The sequence below is a fragment of the Pelmatolapia mariae genome, linkage group LG13, assembly GCF_036321145.2.
Source record: "Pelmatolapia mariae isolate MD_Pm_ZW linkage group LG13, Pm_UMD_F_2, whole genome shotgun sequence".
Taxonomy (NCBI): domain Eukaryota; kingdom Metazoa; phylum Chordata; class Actinopteri; order Cichliformes; family Cichlidae; genus Pelmatolapia; species Pelmatolapia mariae.
Window position 1 is genome coordinate 14,982,887 of NC_086238.1, and position 22,325 is coordinate 15,005,211.

The 22,325-nt window shown below is 40.5% G+C and overlaps 1 protein-coding gene across 1 annotated transcript in view; it reads left to right on the forward strand.

The window, feature by feature from the left end:
• The window catches only part of itga9 (integrin, alpha 9), a 48,765-nt gene extending 34,939 nt beyond the window's left edge, over window positions 1–13,826 (forward strand). The window contains exons 19-28 of the mRNA XM_063491245.1: window positions 2,689–2,775; window positions 2,958–3,037; window positions 3,133–3,216; window positions 3,658–3,766; window positions 3,860–3,967; window positions 5,212–5,337; window positions 5,499–5,618; window positions 5,709–5,804; window positions 9,024–9,143; window positions 11,092–13,826. Of these exons, the coding sequence (XP_063347315.1) occupies window positions 2,689–2,775; window positions 2,958–3,037; window positions 3,133–3,216; window positions 3,658–3,766; window positions 3,860–3,967; window positions 5,212–5,337; window positions 5,499–5,618; window positions 5,709–5,804; window positions 9,024–9,143; window positions 11,092–11,190 (1,029 nt within the window). The 3' untranslated portion in view covers window positions 11,191–13,826. The remainder of the gene's footprint in view (window positions 1–2,688; window positions 2,776–2,957; window positions 3,038–3,132; window positions 3,217–3,657; window positions 3,767–3,859; window positions 3,968–5,211; window positions 5,338–5,498; window positions 5,619–5,708; window positions 5,805–9,023; window positions 9,144–11,091) is intronic.
• Window positions 13,827–22,325: the final 8,499 nt, after the last annotated feature.

Sequence of the window (22,325 nt, forward strand, 5' to 3'; positions counted from 1 at the left end):
AAATGGACCTTGTATTTATCTTCAGTTGGATGTTTTGTGGGGGGTTTTCATCCCTGTGATGGATGAGGCCATCGCGGTAAAAGATACAACCTGTGGTAGGATTTAAAACCCCCAACAATGGCGAAATTGAATTTAAACAGAATACACGCTGCAGGCAAATATTAGAAAAACAGTGAGTCTGTTTCGGTTTCAAAGTTAATCTAATGAAAGCGACTGACTTTAAGTGTCAGATTACCAGCAGCCCCGGAGCCTCATTTTGTTCAGGAACCTGATAAGTCAAAGTTCTCTGCTGCACAAAGGGAGCAGGAAGCGAACAGTACGTGCAGATGACAACGAGGCCGGTGAGAAGATTTACCGCTGTATGCTCTTTCACACACTTCTAATTACTACTGGAGAAGTCTGAGGTGATGATGTGACCCCTTTCTGGCGAAGTAAAGGTCAGCTCCTAACCCTCCCTTTAGGCTTTTTCTCCAGTGAGCAAAGCGTGAACTTGTACTCCCCTCATATTTAAGAGTGGAGTGGGTTATGGCTCTGTTGTTCTTGCAACACAAGCTGTCAGAAAACTGTGGAGCTGAATTGGTTTCAGGAGCTCTGCTGGCTTCTGTTTTGTTTTGTTTTTCTTTTTTTTATTGAAATATTTTAAGGAGTCAGTTTTAGCTGGACCCGTGACAAATGTCTCGTGTCTTTGTATTTTTCAGAGCACTCGGCTACATTTTTAACTTACTAATTTTTTACTTTACAGAAAGCCTTGCACACAAAGCAGAACTACTGATTTGTTAGATTAAACTACTACATTGAGATTAGACTGGGTGCCAATTATGGGTTCGTGTAGAATAAGATTTGTATACGGTACATCGTAATATAACCAAAGAATGATCAAAGCTGTCCACATGTGTAAATGAAAAGCTGCAGTTGTAGAGTTTGGGAGTAAAATTTAAACATGATGAGTTCATTAAAATGTACTCAAAATCATTGTTTCATGTAAGCAGTAATATGGGAATACACCAAGAGTTTGCTGTATTAATATAAACCACTCTACATAATTACTGCTTTTACCTTTAACACTTCAAGTTCAGTTCGTTCATTTATTTTGAATGCACACATTTGTCATTCTGAGAGGTATGACCGCTTTCATTAAAGGAAAGGATCTGAATGCTTCTGCCATGGTGGGTTTCGGCTTATTTAACAGTTGGACCAAGTCAGCTTTGTGGTGAAAAGCCCAGAAGTTCCAGCAAAGAAATGTGTGAATTTCAGTGGACCCTCAGACCCAAGAATATATGAATCACTGATTTTCTTGGCAGTGAAGTGACACTTTACACATGCTGTGAAAGCCCGAGGTACTGTAGCTCTTCATCTTCGTACCTGAGTGGAAAGCAAAAAGTAGGTGATGACACTGGTGTGGAAAAAGTAAACCAATATAAATCCAGTTGTCTAAATACCAAAGAAGACATGAAGAGACACGCAGAACATGCAGGACACAGGCCTCCTGTGTATTGTCATCCACATTGATGAACTGCACCAGTAGATGCTTCAGCTGACACTAAAGCAGGGTAAACAGTCCTGGTGATGTTTAATGGCCCTACCATTTGCAAGAACTCCAGCATGTATGTGTTGCTGACAGAGAAAGAGAAGAGAATTGAAAATATGTCCGAATGCTCTGTTCTCTCTCAAGGGCTGCCAGGTGGGTGATGGGTAAACAGGCTGACTTTCCCAATCCTGCCCAGCCCCACGGGACAGGCAGTGTTTGCACAGCAGCACGGAGGAATACAGGAAGTAGAGGAAATTCCATTATTGGCAGTTATGCTGGGGTCCTCGTCCCCAGTTGCCCGGGGTCACCGTAGTCTCAACCGCAGAGCACAGCGCTGCTTATTTAAGCTGACTTAATGAAGATGTAGGGCACGACCACACCCTGGGCTGCTACTAAGAACTGCTGAATAAGGGGTAATGGGATGATACCGTGGATGGATTTCTACACTTTAATATGTCAGCACAGACAACCCTCACACTTCTTTCCTTTGTCATATTTGGAAAAGTGTTATAAACACAGACTCTAACTGGACAACAGCCCGTGCATGCAGATGCTTTGTATGACTTACCCAAAACCTCTTTTCCAGGAGCGCTAGGCTGTCTCTTTTTTTAGATTTATAATTGTGAAGCATCTCTGCCCTCTTTCATTCTCCCAGCACATGAGCTCAGCTGACAGCCTCTCGGTGAACTCTCGCTAAAGGAATTCTTACTCCTCGTAAGGGTCAAGGCCTGAGTGTTTATACAGCGCAGCCGGTGAAGCTCTATATTGTTTAGACAAGCTTCCAAACACGCAGCCTGGACGTTTTCCAATTACCCACCCGCTAAGATGTGTGTGCCATCACTGCTTTGTGCATTCTTTGTTTAACCTAATCTACAGCTTCAGTAAGACACTTGAGTCGGTTTGTTTATATTTTTTAATAATAATCTTTGACTACACCCCAAATGCTGGCAGGTATGTCTTCCAGTCGCCATTGTTTTAACATCAAAAGCTACTACCGATTTTTTTCCACTATCAGAACCAGTTGCTCTGCGTCACAGTCTGCGTCTTGTCTAGTGCTCCTTCCTCGCTGTGTCTTTGGTCACCGTGAGTGTCACCCCCTCTGTCTCCAGTCAGTCTGTCTTTATCGCATCCACTGACTCTCTCTATCTTTCTTTTTGCAGGAAGAGAAGGGTATTTCCTGTGAGCTTGTCGAGTTGGACTTCCTTCAGTGCCGAGTGGGATTTCCTTTCATGAGAGCGCAGACTAAGGTAGCTCAAACTAAGGTAGAATTAACTGCATGCAGTACTCGTGCTTTAACCTCCTCTGTAACCAGCCTCCTGCTGGGAATAGTTCAGTGTCTTACAGACAGACATGCTTTATCGCATTGAAAACCTTTTCATAGTTGAGAATATGACACCCCATATTATTCTGGGGTTTTTTGTCTTTGCAGTATCATTTTGCAGTGATTTTTGACACGACTCGGCTCTCTGGAGAAAATGACACGTTGCAGTTCTTAGTTCAAGCCAAAAGGTAAGAAGCTCAAATGTTACTGCAAATCTAAATATTGATCTGCACAAATAATTGTAAGCGAAATATTCATTATCAATGATTTGTGTTTCTTTTAGCGCCAATCCCGAGCACAATCTCTCCGACAACTTTTTGGATATCTCCATCCCTCTGATTCACGAGACCGACACCACTATCACTGGGTAAGAACGAGACAAATATGAATTCCACAACAGTGTAGTCACTGTTTTGCAAAATGTAAAGCTATCTCAGCGACTTGAGCTGGTTGCCCATCAGTTGGCTTACAGGAAGCGAGGGAGTGTTTGTCAGTATGGAGGATATCAACTTGAAAAGCTTTATCTGCGAATGCTTTATCACAGCTCTGCTTCACAGAGGAGGGAGAGAGAGATGTAAAACAGCCCAAATCTGCCAGAACTCTGACATCTGATAAGGCTGCTGTCTTTAATGTGAAGGGAGGCTTAGAACAAAGCTGGACAAATATGTCTGCTGATAAAGGAAAAGCTTCTGTCGAGCCGAGCGCGACTCAAACCGAAAATTTTTAGAACATAATTTTGTCTCTTGTCATTTAAATAATTTTGTTTCCATGTTAATAAATTATCTTTCGTCACCTTCCTGAACTGCAGTGTGATTACACCAACCTCCTTTGTGTATGGAAACTCCATTGAAGACTCACGCTTTGTCCAATTAGAAGACATGGACTGCAACTTTCAACCTCTCAATCTCACTTTTCAGGTACTATAGGAAGAGAATAGATACCAAAATATGTATTAAAAATGTTTCTTTGTATATTTATCCGTCTTTTCTTTCTGTGTGATGTCTTTCCAGGCTATAAACAAGGGCCCCAGCAGGTTGCCTGGCTCCAGAGTGGACATCAGGATTCCCAACCGGCTGACTGGCAACGGAGCTGAGATGTTCCACATCATTGAAACACAGGTGGATGCCAGCAGCAGTCCATCTACATTATTCATCCAGACCAAATTGTTATTTATTAGTTTATTCACTTGCAGGAAGCCACGTTTTTAACTCATTTATCCAGCAAAAGCCTATCAGTCTTGCTTGTTTTGCTCCTCATGGCACAGCTGTTTGTATCCACTCCAGAGCATTCTTTTATGTACCGAGAGCTGCTATACCTCTGGGTTTTTGTTCAGGACATGGGCAGTTTGCTTAGTGTGGGGCACCACAGGACCAGTGAAAGTTGAAGCAAAAATGTTTACATTGCTACTGAAGCTGGCCGCCCATTTTGTTTCACAACATTTTGCATTTTGACAAAGAAACACAATACTCCTACCAGGTTGAAATATTTTCTTAACCCTTGCATTAAACTTTTCATACAGGTAGATCATGGGGGTGCTCAAACTATTAATTGTATTGACTGTGAATGGGCAGACAGAGTTGACTGTATCCCACCCTCCTAGAGCCATCTGGAATCACTTTAGGGGGCTCAGACGGCTTGCACGAAATGGGAGTGGGACACCTGAAGGGGCTGGCTACTGCACCGTACCATCCCTAGCCTGGAACCACATATCATAAAGCTGTTAACAAAGCATGCAGCCTGTGGCACATCGGACAGTAGCGCAGTTATGTTTTATAGTCAGGTATTCTTACATTTTACACACATTTCCATTTGTTCGTGATATATACAAGCTTCAGGCTTTTGCAGTTTTTCTGCACAAAATCTCCCATCCTGCCAGATGCTGGGGGATTTCACCAGGTTAAACTTAGTGCAGCTGCTGGTGGAGCCTATGGCTCTTCATGCCAGCAAATGCAGCAGAAACACAGGACACTGGAAAATTCTGCAATAAAAGCTCAGACTTGCTGGGTGGTACTCTAGCAGAACAGACAATGTGGAGATCTCCACCTCTAGAGCTTCAGGTCCAGCTGACGAGAGAGGAAAGGGGAAGTGCTGCCTTGGGGCTGGGCAGTAAACCAGACACCTCTAAATCACTCCATATGGGGAAAACAGTTTGGGAGGGGTTCCAACTTGTTCTTGGAGAGAACTTCCTGTGAGCCCTGGAGACTCCTAACAATAGCGAGATAGGTCCGGTTTAGGTGACAAAAATACATACGTCAACGTTTTCGATGTCACGCCCAAACCTGTCTGCAGCATAAACTTGGCAAAAACGCTTTCTTTCTTCTGCACCCATGTCACACATGCCTGTTAAATAACTGTGTTTCAGGTGGCCAACGGTCGAGGGAACTGCACCCCTCATAGGAACCCAACACCATGCACCATCCCCCAGGACAAAGAGAGCATCTTTCACTCCATCTTTGCCTTCTTCACCAAATCAGGACGGAAAGTCTTGGTAAATATACAGCCCTCATGTTGCACTTTGACTTTTCAGAGGTCACTGAGAGTCACCCCCTATGAGGATTCTTGTTTTTATTTTCTTTTAGTCAGTGTAACATCTGTTTATCACACGTCCTTCTTTTTTCTCACTGCTTTTCAAATATCTTTTTTTAACAGGATTGTGATCGGCCTGGAAGAGCGTGTATGACGATCTCCTGCAGCCTGGGTCCACAGTTAAAAGAAGAAGCTTTGAGCATAGATATAAAAGTTTTACTCAACACTGAAATCTTAAAGACGGTGAGGCTCAAGCAGTAAGGGTAATAAATTCATTCACAGGTTGCTGTGATTCTTAAAGCAGTCCATAATTTACAATCTGTCCGCCGACAGGATTCTTCCTCTGTGATCCAGTTCGTCACACGGGGCAACGTGCAAGTAAATGACAGGACGGTGGAGGTGCCGAATGGCCTGCCAGAGGACATTTCTGTGAGTGTGCCATGAATTTACCATCACTGTGTGATCATGTCAGTGAAGAATATCTAGAAACCTCTATATTAACCTCCTAGGACCTGGCGTCCACATATGTGGACATCACATTTTGGGTTATTATAGACCAAAATACTGAATTTTGCTCTACAAGAGCCTGATATCCACTTACGAGGACATTATACTGCTACTGTTCTATCGAAATTTAAAACAAATATCCTCATATGTGGCTCTCATTTTTCTTAAAAACAAAAATAAGGTAAAAAAAAAAATCTGGTAATTCTTTGTTTTTACATTCATCAGGCCCCAATGTGACCAAAAATTAAAGAGAAATTAAAAATGCATGCCGTGGAAGAGTTCGGGTCTTAGGAGGTTAATCCAAAATTTGGCAAAAATGGGACATCTTTAGCTCAGAAGGGAAAGCAGTTCATCTACCAATCAGAAGGCTGGTGGCTACTCAAAGTCGAAGTATCCTCGAGCAAGATACTGAAACCAGAGTTGCCCCCGATGCATCTATTGATGTGTGTGCGCAGGAATCTTAGATAAAGACCTTAGGTATAGAAAAATGTGAATGTTTGAATAAGACTTGTTTAAAAATGTAAAAAGAAAGCATTCTGAGCCATCAGAGTAGAAACATTTTTTACAAGTTCCAGTCCATTTACCATCTATAAACTTTAGCAAATTTCAGTGAACTGTTTGTGTCTTTGTCCGTGTTGCCTCACTTTGGATTAATAGCCGTCACACATTTCATCTTGCCAAAAGCAGCAGGCAGAACAGAACTGCTGCTGCTGACCTATGTGCTCAAAAGGAGTCACATAGGTCAGATGCTTATTGGAGATTCTACCCATCCAGAGGTTACAGGTGAAGGATTGTGTGCTTTCCCTGCAAAAATATATCAAAAAGCATACATATGTTCATCTTTAGAAGCTCGGTCACAATTCCCTTGAATTGCTGATGTGCTCCAGATCTGTCACAAATGACATGAGTGCAGGGAACAGCTGGTCATTGTGGGTTTACTGTGTAGTGGTATTTCTATTAGCTGCTTTTGGGGGTCCCTTAGATGTGCACAAGGACAGACCCTCCCCCCATTGTTGTACGCTGAGTGATCAAATGGCCTAGCAGATCGGATTTGCTGATTGCGTTTAGCAACCAGCATGCTTGCAGTGGGATTCTGGAAAAGATTACAGCACTGATTGGGTTGCAGGCCTGCTGACCCTGAGCTCCAGTTGTGCTCGGAAAATTCAGACCTGGTATGAATGTCTCCAAGCCACGCTGCTCTTTCAGCACTTTGCAAGTGTGCTCATTCCGTTGAAACGTACTCCGGTGAATTTTAGTGAACATTTTTACCTTTTCCCTCAGGATCCCAGCTAGCTAGAGAACACAGTGCAAATATAATTTGTGGTCCCAGGCTGTGCTGTTCACAGCAAGCCTTCTGGCTGTCAGCGAGACAACAAGCTTGGCTTTTTTATCACCCGTGAAATAAAAACAAATCCACATAAATCCACATGTTGGGGTTTTTTTCTTTACTAAGAATGCACATATAAGGCTGTTAAAGCAAGAAAGTGTGCAACTTACAAATTTAGAAATTGAGGACAGAGGTAAATGAACTTCACATTAAGGGACTGCCAAAGTTAAATTGAGAAACTCAGCGTCAGAGAGCAATGACCAGTAGAGGTTTAATCTTTTTTGTACACGCAAACGCCTTGGCATGCATAACAACAGTTACATTCCTGAGCGTGGGGTAACGGGAACGTGTTAATGTGAGAAACTATTCAACAGAGAGATTGTTCTTCACTTGTCCACTTTGTTTTTTGGCTGGCTCACAGTTGGTGTTTCATGCCACATTTGTGTTTAAATCCCGTGCAACGCTGGACATTAAAGCTGCAGAGTCCCTCAGTCGGCCCACTGTGTGTGAACACACAGTACTTGTCTTTGTTTGTGAACATTAGTAAGTAAATAAACCCATCGATTTTGCGATTGGGCAGTCTGCTGTTCTCCATTTAAAGCCTGAATGCTAATATTACAGCAGGCTTTGCTGTGATGCAGAGTAATGGAATATTTCACTCAGTCAAAACACTGTTAATACAGTGTAAATTTAACCAGTGAAGCTCATTTTGTTGGACAAGGCAGTACAGAGATATCTAATAGCTTCAAATCAACTTTTGTCCAAAGTAGAAATATGGCCTTTTAAATGTAATGGTAATTGTTACAAATTCAAATAAACATTAGCACTGCTGCTAGAAAGGGAATCAAAAGAAGTGCTGTGTGTTTACTTAATTACAGTATATACAAAATTTGTCACTTAGGACCACTTCAAATGTTTTGTACTTAAGCCAGAGTGCACTGGTTTAAATAAGCATGAATTTGTTGTCAGTGACAGATTATCCAGCTGGTCAGCGTTCCTCCATGTCATGGGAAAGAGCTCAGATACCTCTAAATCACACCAGAACCAAGCTAAGAGTTGCCAAGGCTCCCTGAATAGCAATAACTCAGAATTAGCCAGTCTAAAAGCATGACACAAAATTCAAAAAGGGAGTAGATGATGCATTGTTTTTATCTGCTCTGATTAATAAGACAAATACTTGCTGATGTTTAACGTTACCATCATATATCAAAGTCACTATCTTGGTTTAGCTCGATAGCATGAAAATGTTCCTTACAGGCTGATGTGAATCTTATCAGTTGTTTATGTTTGTTTGTTTGGGTTTTTTTGCTTACATTAAAAGTCTTGGGTTCATCACATCCTCAATAAATGTCATGGTTCTCCATCGTATGGCTATCAAAATAATTTAGTCTGGACCAAAGAGGGCTGACTAACTGAGATGTCCAAAAATGCTCACTTATGACTGCAGATATGTTTGAGAGCATCAGCTGTTACAAATGAATAAACCTGCTCATAATGTTTGTTCCATGTGGACCAAAGGTCACTCCATGAATCTAGAATCTAATTTAAGTTTGACTTGTGCTTCCTGTTTGTATAACCAATATCTATGTCCTGAAAAATGCCTTCGTACCAGTTTCCTGTTATTTGAAAGCATTTTTTTTTTTTGCTTTAAATGTTGGTCCTTTGAATCAAACCATGGAACCAAAGCACTCTGAAATCAGATGTGTCTCGTTTGCTGTTTTGCACCAGATTGCATCATTAGCAGCACATGACTTAATGTGCATTTTTGTGTGTTACATTTCAGTGTGACTCACTGTGATGTTGTTGTGTTTTAGCTGGTGTTTGAGGCTCTCCACAGTCAGGAGCCAAGGGGTTACGTAGTCGGCTGGATCATCGCCATCAGTTTGCTGGTGGGAATCCTCATCTTTTTGCTGTTAGCTGTGCTGCTCTGGAAGGTAAACCAACTCATAAACACAGATCGAGACTTTTCAGCGTACAGCACTGGTCACAACACTCCACTTAAATGCCAGCGCAGTATCTGGTTGTACAGAAACAGCCAGAGATTAGGGGGAAGAAGTAAGAAAGAAAGCTTGTTTTGTCCACTCTGTGATTTGTCCATGAATAGGACAAGTCACAGAGTGGACAATAATTAACACCACACCACTCACATGAAAGAAAAATCTAAAGAGGGTGGAATGGCAATCACACTGCTGTCCAGAGGCCCCTTTAGCAGAAAACTCCATTCCTTTTTCACTGCTTCATCTTTCACCGGGAATACCACAACTAAGCCTTGAAATGTTGACCCCCCCCCCGATCCCCAGTTCCTCAGATCCTGCCAAAATAAACCCCACTTACAAGAGCGGCACATGTCCTGTATTGCTCTCTTCAGGAAATGCCTGAGGAGAGCACAGGTCTGTATCAATAAACTTCAGCAGCCAAATACAGATAAATGAATGGAGTCGTAGGGAGAGAGGCAGCAAGCCAGTGTGGCTGCTTTGATTAGATATACACCAAGAATCTACTGGTCTTACCACATTGTCATATCTCATACATACTACACTTGGTAAATGAATCTTATACTTTCATGAAATTTAAATTGGTAGTCAGTATTACATTCCTAAAGAAATGTTTCAGTAAGGTAAATGCTTGAGTTTTGTCAAACCTTGGTGGTGGTTTCATGTGGTTTTACTTACATTACTGTTGGCCATATTTCAATCCATTATTATTTGAAATAAATTGCCCACCTCATAGATCCATTATTTTCCATCTGTTTCACTGTGGGAGAAAATATTAACTTGCACATTTCTGTAACTTAGATATATAATCCATCACAGTGAACTCAAGGTCTGAGTTGTTAGTTTAACAAAAATTATGTAATTTCTGTAAAAGTGCTGCTGAAAGAAAGAGCCGTTCTAAATAAATTCTCCAATTGGCCGCCCATCCAATGACACTCCTGAGAGTTAGCCAGTGAATTGCATTGCTATTACGTATTATGTCAAACCAAATCCAGCAGATAAGCAAGACAATGGTGTTGCGCAAATCCTGATTTTCTAGCATTAAAAAAAGGCTGCTGCAGTTTGTCTTAGTGTCATGCGTCCACACTCACAAACCTCTCCTGCTACAGCCAAAATACTTTTTTAGGGTGATACTGAAAAACAGCTGCAAAATAACTAGCTAGTGTTTAAAAAAAAAAGATTCCTGAAATGTATTCATAACAAAGATATAACTGTTACTACCTTTTTTTAAAAAAGAGCAACACTGAGCAACACTTTGCACTAAGCTAACAAATCAGCAGCGTAAGCTTAATGCAAAAACTAAAAACAAGAGGAAAAAGCTAACCTGACACTCGTCATGTCATCTAAAAGCAACTTTAACACACGTTTTTATTTATTTCATGCTAAAACTGAACTGTAAAATTGTATCTTAAGCAGGTATATTTCTTTCACAGGAGAATATAATACCTAGCTTAACGGCCTTAGCAGGTCAAAGTAGCAGGAAACGTATTTACAGTACAAAAAATTAGTGTTATCTTCACACCTCTCTGCTCAGAGAGGAAGCAAGGGTATCAGATATGACAAAAATGTTATATTTGAGACATATTTGCCTGTACCAAAATATATGTACGTGATAAGCTAATATGGAGCGATAAAATCAGCTAGTGGTTTAACTCTAGGTCACAGCTATGAATTACCTATGTCATGTTTTGCTTGAAAAATGACAATCTCTGGAGAGAAAAGGTATATGCTAAAAAGTTCTGGTATGTTTCTGAAAATGTTATGCAGCAATGTAAAGTGAATGTGATCCGTAATTGCTGACTGAAATGAATATTTTCTTTTGCAAGTCAGATACGACCACAGATGCAGCTTATTAACTTAAATTCTTACTCCTCTCACTCTTTGACAGATGGGATTCTTCCGTCGACGCTACAGAGAGATCATTGAGGCTGAAAAGAACAGAAAGGACAGTGATGAAAGCTGGGACTGGATGGATAAAGACCACTGAGACTTACAACGGGAATCCCAGAGGAGCCAGTGAGATTAGGGATTCGGTTGCGAAAGATCCAATAGCACAGGGTCTCTCAGCCCAGCCGCCCCCTGTGGCATTGGGCCCTTCAGTCTTCCATATGTGGAAGAGAAGAATATTCTCCATATTTTTTGGAGACTTAATATTTTTGGGGGGAGGAGGGAGGGAGTCCAGGAAACAGGCTTCTGAGGTGACAAGGTGGCTTGCCAGCGGACACTTGCTGTGGAATTCAGCTAATCTCAAAGGAGGTATCACCCAGCCAGCAGAGCAGAGCTGTTGATGGAGGCTCACATCCGTACAGGGATGTGGAGACAGCATGAATACTGGTGGACAAGAAAACCCTCAGGGCTGTGTTACATAGCAAATTTATTTTTATACATATACTTTAAGCCATATTGTGTAAAAGTGAGCTTTGAAAAGAGTTGGGGTTTTGAATGCCATTATAAACATACTATATCTACGGTATGTTTTCTTAAAAGCACTGATGTTTGATAAGAATGAATGCCTTGGCCCCTTAGCTTTACTTTTTGTGCCAAAGATATGTCCAGTAGAGTATATGATTGGAATCATTTGTATATTCAGTTCATCCCAGATGCTGGGAGTGAAAGATTGTATCTTTTCTGTACTATTGCTGGCTGATGAAAATCTGTTTTACACATCTGATTGCCCATCCCCTCACATTTCTAATCAGCCAGAGCTAATTCTATGCTACAGTACCCGCACACTGTCCCCATGCAATGCACTAGTGTTTCCATTTGTGACACACTGTGAGGGCTCTCTCTGTCTTCATGATGACCGCTTTTTTCATGTTTCCATTGTTAACCATGCCTAAAATGCAAAAGATGGTTAAAAGATCATTCCTTTTGTTCTGGTCTGGCTTTCAGCTGATTCGCTGGTAGATGATAATATACAAAAGCTATTATTTCATAGATTAAACTTAAATCTTTATTCTTTAAAATGTTTCAAAATACCATGAGTTTTGAAAGTGGAATGTATAGTCAAGCAAATCTGACGTAAAGCTGCTTTTGGTAGGAGCAAAAACTGCTCAGGTATGCAAGGAGACTTTGATAATGGACGGCCAAACCTCCCAGGCTCAAGTGAACATATTTTAGCTGAATGTCTTGTAAATTCTCACTGAAATACGGCAGAAAAGGATTTACTATTGTTCTTGAAATACCTGATCGCGATTTATTTCCAAAACCTTCTCAGACTTTACCGGAGCATACCATTTTTAAGTTTACTGTTATGTTATCAGGCATTGGATTATAGTGTGAAATATGAGATACTGTTGCTCTCCACAGCTAGATGAAAGACTGCAATAGGCGTCTACCTACAGTCATTTATAAGGGCTCGTGGTATGAGTAATGCCCTAAAAATAGGTGAGAATATGCTGCACTCAATCACTACACATACAGTATACAAGCTCTTTGGGGCTCCTGGGAAAAGTTACTTTTAAGCCAGGGTTGAGGGATGTCAGTGCCCTGAAAAATCCGCCACCATACGAACCCACAGCTCCTCTCTGCTAAACCTTTTTCCCCCCTACAGGCTTGTCAGTTCTTTTAAATGATAGATTTAATTGTGATTGAAATAAGACATTAGCAAATTCTGTATTAAAGCTCCCCATAAATATATAAACAGTGAGAAAATAAAAATGTGGTAGTATGGGAGTCGCAGGTGCCTTGGTCCCTCTGCTTCTGGCACCTGTTGCTCAGTACTCGTAGGTCATACCCTACCCATTTTTGAACTTTGTTTTGATGTTAACTGCAAAGTTTTGTGTGTCTGTACTTTGCACATTTGCAACCCTATCTAGTTGAACAAACAGATAAATTCATGTAATCTTAAAAAAAAAGCCCAAAAACTTTAATTATGCTCCAAAAAAGATTCAATTTAAGAGTCAAAAGCTTTAACAATCAGCATTGGGTGATAAGATTTACATTAAAATAGATATGCAGTATATAAGTATAAAGTACCTTTTGGTAATTTCTTTAGTAGACCAGTCAGATTTAAACGTGCAATGCCAAAGAACTAAAACTTTATCGTCACTTTATTGATCACTATGATTGCTTCGCTCTAAAATGTGCTGTATAGATCTTCTGACACCATTTACTTCCACTGGTAATACAGCGTATACTGTACACATCCACGCCTTCCCTCTGCATCTGTTAAACCGTTGCTATGTATTAATGCAGAGAAACCAACACTTGACTTTTTTTTTTTTTTGGTAAAGTTTAACTGTGATGATTATACTTTGTTTTTATGTTTGTCACCTTTAATCGCATCGTTATTTGGGGTTTTGTTCTGAGTATACTACTGTCACTGAATATCATTTCCATTATAGTGTGCTGTACGTTTGATGTTTAAAATCATGTTCAAGCTGTATATTTATCTGTTGATAAATTTTAGAATGAAGTCCCTTGTTATCAACGTGGCTCGTGTTGGTGTTTGGCTGGTTTGCTGCTTATTTGTGGTGAATGGTGCTCTCTGCTGGCAGCTTGTCTTCAATCGCACCAAGCAAAATTCAACAATGGGGAAAAACACAAAACTGCTTGTTCAGGTTTTTAGAAAATGCTATTTGGGGGGAAATACTGTTAAAAGAATATTTTAATAAACTTTTCACTGATCATTTACACTAAGTACATGTATAAGTAGATGTTCTTAGATACATTAGAGCTGAAATAACAACCAGTCCACAGAAAATGACCATTCTGATCAGCTAAAAATCCCCAAAATGGCAAATATATATTTATATTTTGATCTTTTGTCATTGTGAATTAAATATCATTGATTTTTTTTTCTTTTGGGCTAGAAAACTTTATCTTTATTTTAAAGGGCTAGGGTGGATTCGTTGGGTGCTGATGACTTTTTATACAAATGTATTGATACAGTATGATGGTGTAATATCATGAGATTTAGAAAAGAGTACCATTTAACCTGAAAGTATAAAAAAATCCAAATTAGCTCATATCTTAAGCACTGAAAATAACGTGAATGCATTTTAAAGGAACCCTGGTCAGAAACAACATGTTATGTACAATATTCAATGTTTTAATGTCCTCTTTCTATTTTGCTAAGAGTTTTCCCATATCTTCTTGAAGATCCTAATAATTTGCTATTATACTTTCACTGACCATGTGCCAGAAAACCGTAAAACTCTCTTTAAAAGTTCAACCACACCTGTGACGAAGTGTCACATAAACAATACTGGCTCTTCAATACCATATAGTATATTTCAGACACTGTAGGTTTGCTAACAAAGCATTATCTCAAAGAATATGGCAACTAATCAGTCAATACATTAAAGCTTGATGAAGCTGTGTGCTGTTGATCAGGTGACACCAGTTGCTATGAAACACTGAAGTCAAGCACAAGCTGCTGTGGTGAGCAAATCAATTATTAAAAAAGCTACCACGCTAAATACAGCAGGAATACAACAACATTTATGGTACTCGCTGTCTTTTCACCAGAGAGAATCAGTCTTTTAACTATGTCCTCATTGTTAGATCATGGGTTGATCAGGACTGTAGCAGTTGAGCAGGTGGTTGCACCAATTGCAATTCATATATGCCGCCTGGTGTTGCTGTGTGACAGAGCAGAGGAACCTGAACAATTCAGCCAGCTGGAGGGGGCAGCTCAGACTGTGGCTAAAGCTACTGAGAACATGGCAGCAGTGGCTTCCAGGTATGTACTGTTATGAAAATCATAATGTATAATACTTAAAATGAAGCAACAGCCTGCAGAGAGGTAAAAAGTATCTTTCAGTTTAACCTTTTCTTGTAATTTCCTGCATCTTTGGAGCTAAAAGAGGCCACCCAAACACATAAGGTATCAATGGAAAGGCCAGGATGTCCTCTATTGGGGACATCAGGACTCAGAAGGGTAGCTCAAATAAGTCACAAGATATAGACCAAAACCAAATGTCCATTACACGGGATCTAAATGAATAAGCTGGCTCTCAGGAGGATATAAGAGAGAGATTTGCAAATCTCAGGCATTATTCACAATAGAACATAGAACACAAATTAAATGTTTGAACTGAGAAAAAGTACGATTTCAGGAAAAACATTAGCTCATTTTGAATGTTATGGATGCAACATGTCTCAAAAAACTGGGATGAAGGCAACAAAACAGTGGAAAACAGTGGAAAAATAAGTGGTACTCAAGGGACATTTTACAGTTAATTAGATAAACTGGCAACAGGCCGGTGACATAAATATGTTTTGTTTATTTAAAAGGGAAAATGTATTTTAATTAATTTGAGCACTTAAATTCATCTTGTAAAAATGCCAGATTTAGAGTGGCTGGGTTTCCCGACTTTGGATAAAAATAAGAGGCAGGAACATATAGACTAATAATGTGGACAAATCAACCCCAACAAACAGCGTACATATATGTGATTTAAACACTTTCATAATTAAAGAAGAAACCATTTAACAACAATGTAATGTCTTTTGTGTTAACTCGTTTTTTAAAAACGTGATTACAAAACAATTAAAATGAAAATAAATATGTTGGTCTGCTGGTAGTGAAACACAGGCTCCTCTGGTGACTCTTAGGGGTGGAGGGGACCTCAGAAAATAGCAGCTGTTAATGGCTTTTTGAACTGGGTGGAGGTGTTAACAATCCACATGAGGACTTCAAAGATCTGCTCCATAGAAGCCAGTCTAATCTTCATACGGGGTATTCTACAAACACAGCACTGCAACTTTAGACACAAGGTTGGACAACTTGAGTCATTTTTGTTTTGCTTTTGTTTTATTTATTTGTTTTATTTTGTTATGGGGTTTTTTTTTAATGAAGGCAGGAGATTTTTTTTAGCGTTAAAGTGTGGGGCAGTGATGCTAGTGTTAGTGTTGTTAGCGGAGGATTAGGGCTTCATTTTACTGCAAGGTCCCGTCATATTCTTCTTATACCTGATATAATCATCTAAGACATTTTAAGGAAGTGAAGATCAAGTTAAAACATCCTTGTGTACCACCAGCATTTCCTTTAAAGCTCTCCTTAGCAGTAGCCGTACTACTGGGAAAAAACAGATAAATCCAGGTGGCTAGCCCTTCTCTTTAACCAATCAGATGGCTCATTTCCACTGTTCCTTTTAAATAAATTCTTTTTCCATTTCAAGTATTTATTGATGGCTTAATAATTCATTTAGAATTATTAACTTACCTTTTGTTGTCTATTAAATCATTTAGTAAGGTGTAATTATTAGTGAAGACTTAACAATTATTTCATAAATACTTTGATAAATGAATATTTTATTTCATTATTAATGAATAATTCATGAATAGCTCTAATTTGATGTGCATCACTCTCCTTTATGATCCTCCATCATTTTTCTCCCAAAATAAAGAGAAACTTCGATCAAACGATGATGGGCAAACAGTGGTAAACAGCCCTGTCCCAACTTCTTGAAACCTGTTATTGCCATCAAATTCAAAACGATCTCATATTCCTTCATAACATGTCTCAGCTTAAACAGTTTATTTTTTTATGTCTTCTATTATGAATAAATGTGGATTTTTGAGCTCTGTAAATAATTGCCTTTTGTTTTTATTTACTGTTTATACAGCATCCCAACTTGGTTGGAATTGTGTTTGTATATATTATCTGATGAACAGCAGACTCTTTACTTCTAGGCAAATACGTGAGACGGAGGATGAAGTTTTTCACATGGAGATGTCCTCCCTGCTAGAGTCATTCGCTGTGTGTGGGCAGCATGTCCTGCTGGCAGCTCAGAAACTGAGTATCCAGCCAAGTTTAACTGAGCACAGAGAGGAGCTCATCACTGCTACACAAAACGTTTTCCTCGGAGTAGTCAAGGTAAAGTAGACAAAGAAAAAAAAAAGCTGTCTGCAACTGTCCTAAAAATTATACCCAAATTAAAGCAGAGAGAAAACAAATAAGGTTAAAGCACTTAAAGGTTTCATTAGATTCCTCTTGGGCAGCTACATCTGCTTTTACTTTCTCAGAGGTTTCTTAAATGTTGACATTATTTAAAAACAACAGAAGACTCCCACACTGTCTGTTTTTACTTCACATGTGGAGAATCTCAGCAACTCAGCCATCATCTTTAGCCTTCTGGTGTTGTTGTGTAAAGAAAGTTTTTTTCCATCGTTAATTTTTAAGAACATTAATTCTTTCCTGTTAGCTACTCAGTGACTTTATCTGTAATTTCATGACAATGTAGAAACTTTCTCCTCTGTTTCACTTTCAAAGTCTGAGCTGGCATAGCAACATATAATTCCGAGCATTATAACGATTTTAGCATTGAATCTGAATCACAGTTTGGAAGTTCAGAAACCAAATTTCATGGCGATCCAAAGGGCAGCTGTTCATACACTTCACTGAAGGTTTTCAGCCAAATGCAGCATAAAACCAAAGAGGCTCACCAAAGCCTATAGATGGATGTGTTTACATTTTGTCGTATTCTGTCAAAGCTGTTGAAATATTTCAATCATGGCCAAAATTTTTTAACTTATTGATTTACTGACAGTCTGACACTGCATTTTCATACTTCTTAAACAGGTACAGTAAGCTGTAGAGCAGCAGTAACACAGTGACTTTTGCCTTCTGCTCCTAGGTTCTGTTGGTGGATGATGATGCTGCTGTAAGGAAAGTTATAGCTGCTGCTGATCAGGTTTTGGAGTGTCTCTCTGAAGTTGGCTCCTCCTCAGATATCAAGTCTCTTCTTAAATCTTTCCAAATGTTTTCTGAGGCTCTTCTCCTCTTTAACAGACTGACAATGGAGAGAGCAAATTCCTTACGGGATCCCAGACAAACAAAACAACTCCTCGATTCCTTGGACACCCTGAGGAGGTGCGTCTCCATGCTGCACACAGCCATGTGTACAACCATCAAACACCCTACCAATGAGCAAGCCCAAGAAGCCAAGAGGTACATTCTGGACAAAGTTCAGAATACTGTTGGTGACATTACAGCAACCCTCCAGAGTGACTGCCATGGAGGACCACTGGGGCCTTGTGGGCATTATACCTGGAAAAGTAAAAGTCTATTACAACTGCTCACTAGTCCCTCCACCTCCTCAATCCGAGACAGCAGCTTTGACTGCTTGGTCAGAGATCTTGTGTTTCATTGCATGGTCGTGGCAAACATGTCTCGCAGAGACTTTCAGCAAAGAGGGGTTTTCCACTGTCGTCACATCCTGCAGTTCTGGTCTGACATAAAAAGGATTTTAAAGTCTTCAGAGGATTCTGCACAGAGTTTTGAGAAGACCTGCACTTTCCTGCTCCAGCAAATACAAATGCTTGACAAAACTTTGATGACTACAGTTCTGTATCAAGTCATGGACACACTTCTTGCAGCTTCCTCCACAGCTGACCAACTTTTAGGACACATCTTGGTTTTAGATTCCTCTACAAAGCTGGATCTGAACTTTATTCAGTCGGAAGTTGAGGATTTAATTTCCTGCACTGACAGACTAATCCAGGTCGCCAATTTTACCTCAGCTATGGCTCTCGATGCTAAGAGTTTAGAGAATGTGGAAAATTCCCGAGCATGCCTTTTGAGACTCAGGGCTCGAATCGCTCCCCTTTCGCTGGAGCTGGCAGATAATTCAATGCAAACTGCTCAGAAGCTTCATGAAGTGTGTCAGAAATGGGAAGAGGAGACTGAGCAGCTTCAGGATGCTTTCAGTGACGTGATGGACATTAGGGAGTTCACCAGTATAGCTGTTAATGAGATGGTGAGTGATCGCCATGGATGTGACACAGCATACAGAGAACAAAGCTATGAACAGTTTAATGAACATACAGCAAACCTGATTGGTCACATGAAGCTGGCGATTCACTCAGTGAGGAGGCATTTGGATAGAAGTGACGAACCCATCTACAGGAACGGCCTTTTGGTCCTCCTGAAGCAGGTTCAGTCATCTCAAGCCAAAGTAGTTGAGTCAGTCAGAAGCATGCTTAATGGATCCACGCTGAATGTGGAGGCATATTCTACATTTAGTGACAGCGTTTCCACTGTCATTGAGCATTTTAAGGTGCTTAGATCAGGATTGGATGGCCAACAGCATCCGCATCTCCTGAGCCCGCTGCGAGAGGGGGCTCGTCAGCTTGAGATCACACAGCCATGTCTGCCAGTCAAAGACAGCTGTGAACTGAGTGTGGATGATATGTTAAGAGGCTCGGATATTCCTTTTTTTGAAGTTTTGGAAAGAGAAACCAAACATGAGGAGAAGCACACAGATCAGGGACCCATAAAAGCAGAACCAGACCATAAAGTTGACAGCGATGATTTAACGTTCCCAGCTGTCTCAGATGAGCCTAAACTGATTCTCAAGCCTCTCGAATTTGACCTTTTACCCCTCTTGTATGAAGTTGTAACTGTGACTAAAGGAAAAGACGTGACACTGCTCAACCAGGCCTGCACCAGTGTTCTTGAGCTGTCAAACTGTTATGCCCAAGCTACAAAGGAAGCCTTGGTCATTGTCGATGCAGTTGACTGTCAGACTTTGGAAATCTTTAGGGCCGAGCTGGTGTCCCTGACTCCGCTGCTCGTCCAGACAGCTCAAGAGACGGCGATGAGCTCAGCGATGAGCACAGAGAGCATCTTTAAGCACAGCACACAGTTTTCTGACCTTATTAATAACATTCGAAAGGTTTTGCTGCCAGCAGCTGGGACCTGGTATCCCACTGTTTATAATGAGCTGCAAGGGAATCTACCAAATATGGCAGCCAGTTCTGCACAGCAACTCAATGAAGCAATGACTTTATGTGCTGACGTGGTCCAACTCTTGACATCGTCAGATTTAAGCACACAAAGTGATGGTCAAGAAACATTGAGGGTTTTACACAGCAAGCTGACCAAAGCACAGAACAACACAAGGCAACTGATAGAGCTTTCCTCCTTATATGAAGGACGGTCAGATCAGCTAGAGGCACTTTGTATCCTCTGGAGTCTCTCCATTCAGATTTTGCTTAATTCGCTGGATAAGATTTTGGGAACATCGACTGCACTGAACCATTTGAACCCTCAGAAACAGCTCTCAGTGTTGTCTGAGAACTCGCTCCGAATCCAAGAGGCAACCAGGCTCACCAGCATAAACTGCAGAAGTGCTTATAAATCAAAGGAGTTAACTGGATACCAGGGTGAACTGAAAAATCTGACTGAGGACTACCTTAAAGCTGCAGAAGAATTTGATTTAATGCCAGGCGTGGTGCACCTTGCAAAATCGGAATTCTTCCAGAGAAAACTTTTGATTAAAATTCGAGTGCTTTTTGGTCATTTAAGCAAAGTGAATAAGGACTACGATACTACATTTCAAAATCTTCTCACAATTGCTCATTTTGCTGCTGAACACTTCAGAGAGAACAACACAGAAGATGCGGAGAAAAAGTTTGAACATGCGACACAAACGCTTGTTGAAAATATAAAATCTGCAACCAGAAGAGTGGAGGACAGCTTAAATTACATCCATGACCCACGCGCTCGCTCCAATCTGAGGTCCATTAACGACCACCTGTCTTTTCAGATCTCAGATATAATCTGCAGGGCGAGGCTCATGCTAGAGACTCACTACATTTCTGACACACTCAGTCTGGATGTGCAGATACGCTGTTGGTCAGCAAAAGCTCATTACGTGGTGGAAGAGATCAGGAAGCAAGAAGGGATTCACCAAGAGGTTAAAGAGTACATAAAGGCTGGACTACAGGGGAGAGCACCTGAGGATATTAACAAAGTTTTGGCTAAAATCCCAACTAAAGTCAAAGAAGTCGAATTTACCTCTGACACAACAATAAATTCAAGCCAGAAAGGCATTAAAGAAAATGTAGATGCTGCAACAAGTAACATAAATATGGCATCTGTGGCCAAATATGGACCTGGAAATACTAAAAAAGATGTAAGTATCGCATAATTGATCAGATTTTATTGTGTAATAAAGCCATCATGTCGCAATAAACCATGTCCTGATTCTTCTCTGCAGGATAGTGCTGCATCTGGCTTGTGCCAAGAAGTCTCTTCCCTGACCTACACCTCCCTTTTTCTAAAGCAAGAAAGCAACAGCTGGGATCCCAAGGACAACAGAATAGTCCAGGTGACCAGGAAGATGGCCGACACAGTATGTTACATGACTCAGTATCTAAAGAAGAAAGGCCCAATAGCGGTAATGCACACTAAAGGTCCCTTCACAACCATCAACTAGATTTGCAGGCACACTAATCTACAATCTTTGTTTCTTTTTTCTTTAGAATAAAGAGGCTTTTGTCTCTGCAGCCAAAGATGTGATCTCAAACTGCCAGTCAGTTACCCAGTTTATCAGAGTTATTGCCAACCACAGCCTCGACAAGCAGTGTACAGTTGAACTCTCGCTAATTGTTGAGCAGATTCTCACCATCACAAATCAGCTCAGCATCATTTCCAGGTCAGGAAATTTCAAGCAGAAATCACACACTGAAAACTAATAAAAACTGTTAAAAGGGGGGGGAAAAAGAAATGTAATATGAGTATTTTCTTCTGTCTGCAAAGTGTCAATGCTGTGACTCCTGGGTGCAAATCTTCTGATGAGATCCTGGTAAAGAATGCACAAAATCTGCTCCAGACAGTCTTACGTGGGGTTCGAGCTGCAGAAACAGCATGCATTAAAGTAAATCCAACACCACAAGCACAAGCAGCAACTCTGGACTACAAATATATGATTCAGTGGCATCTTTTTATTATGTCCTATGAATTGCTTCCTTAAAACTGAACACTTGCACTCTGATTTCAGGGTCTGAAGCAGCCTGAGCCAAATTCGGATGGTGCAGAGGCTACAGGTTTGTGTTTCCAGTGGAAGAGAAACTTGGAGATCCATCGAGCCCAGCAGACCTCTAATCCAGATACAGATGAGCTGGGACTGAGGAAGACATCAGCGCACCCTTTAGCCCCAAGTCTTGCCCCACAGGTTAATGTATAAGACAGCTACAACTGTATCTTGAAAAAGGAAGAAAATAATGCATAAAAATAATGTTTCATGCATAAGCTGTGTGTCCTGCTGTGTCCTGCTCCGAGAAATCAGCTGCATGAATTGTATTAGAGCTGGTGGTTAAAAAAAAAAATACACTAAAATGTATTTTAGTGTATTTTGCACACTAAAATGACACATTGCAACACTGGTG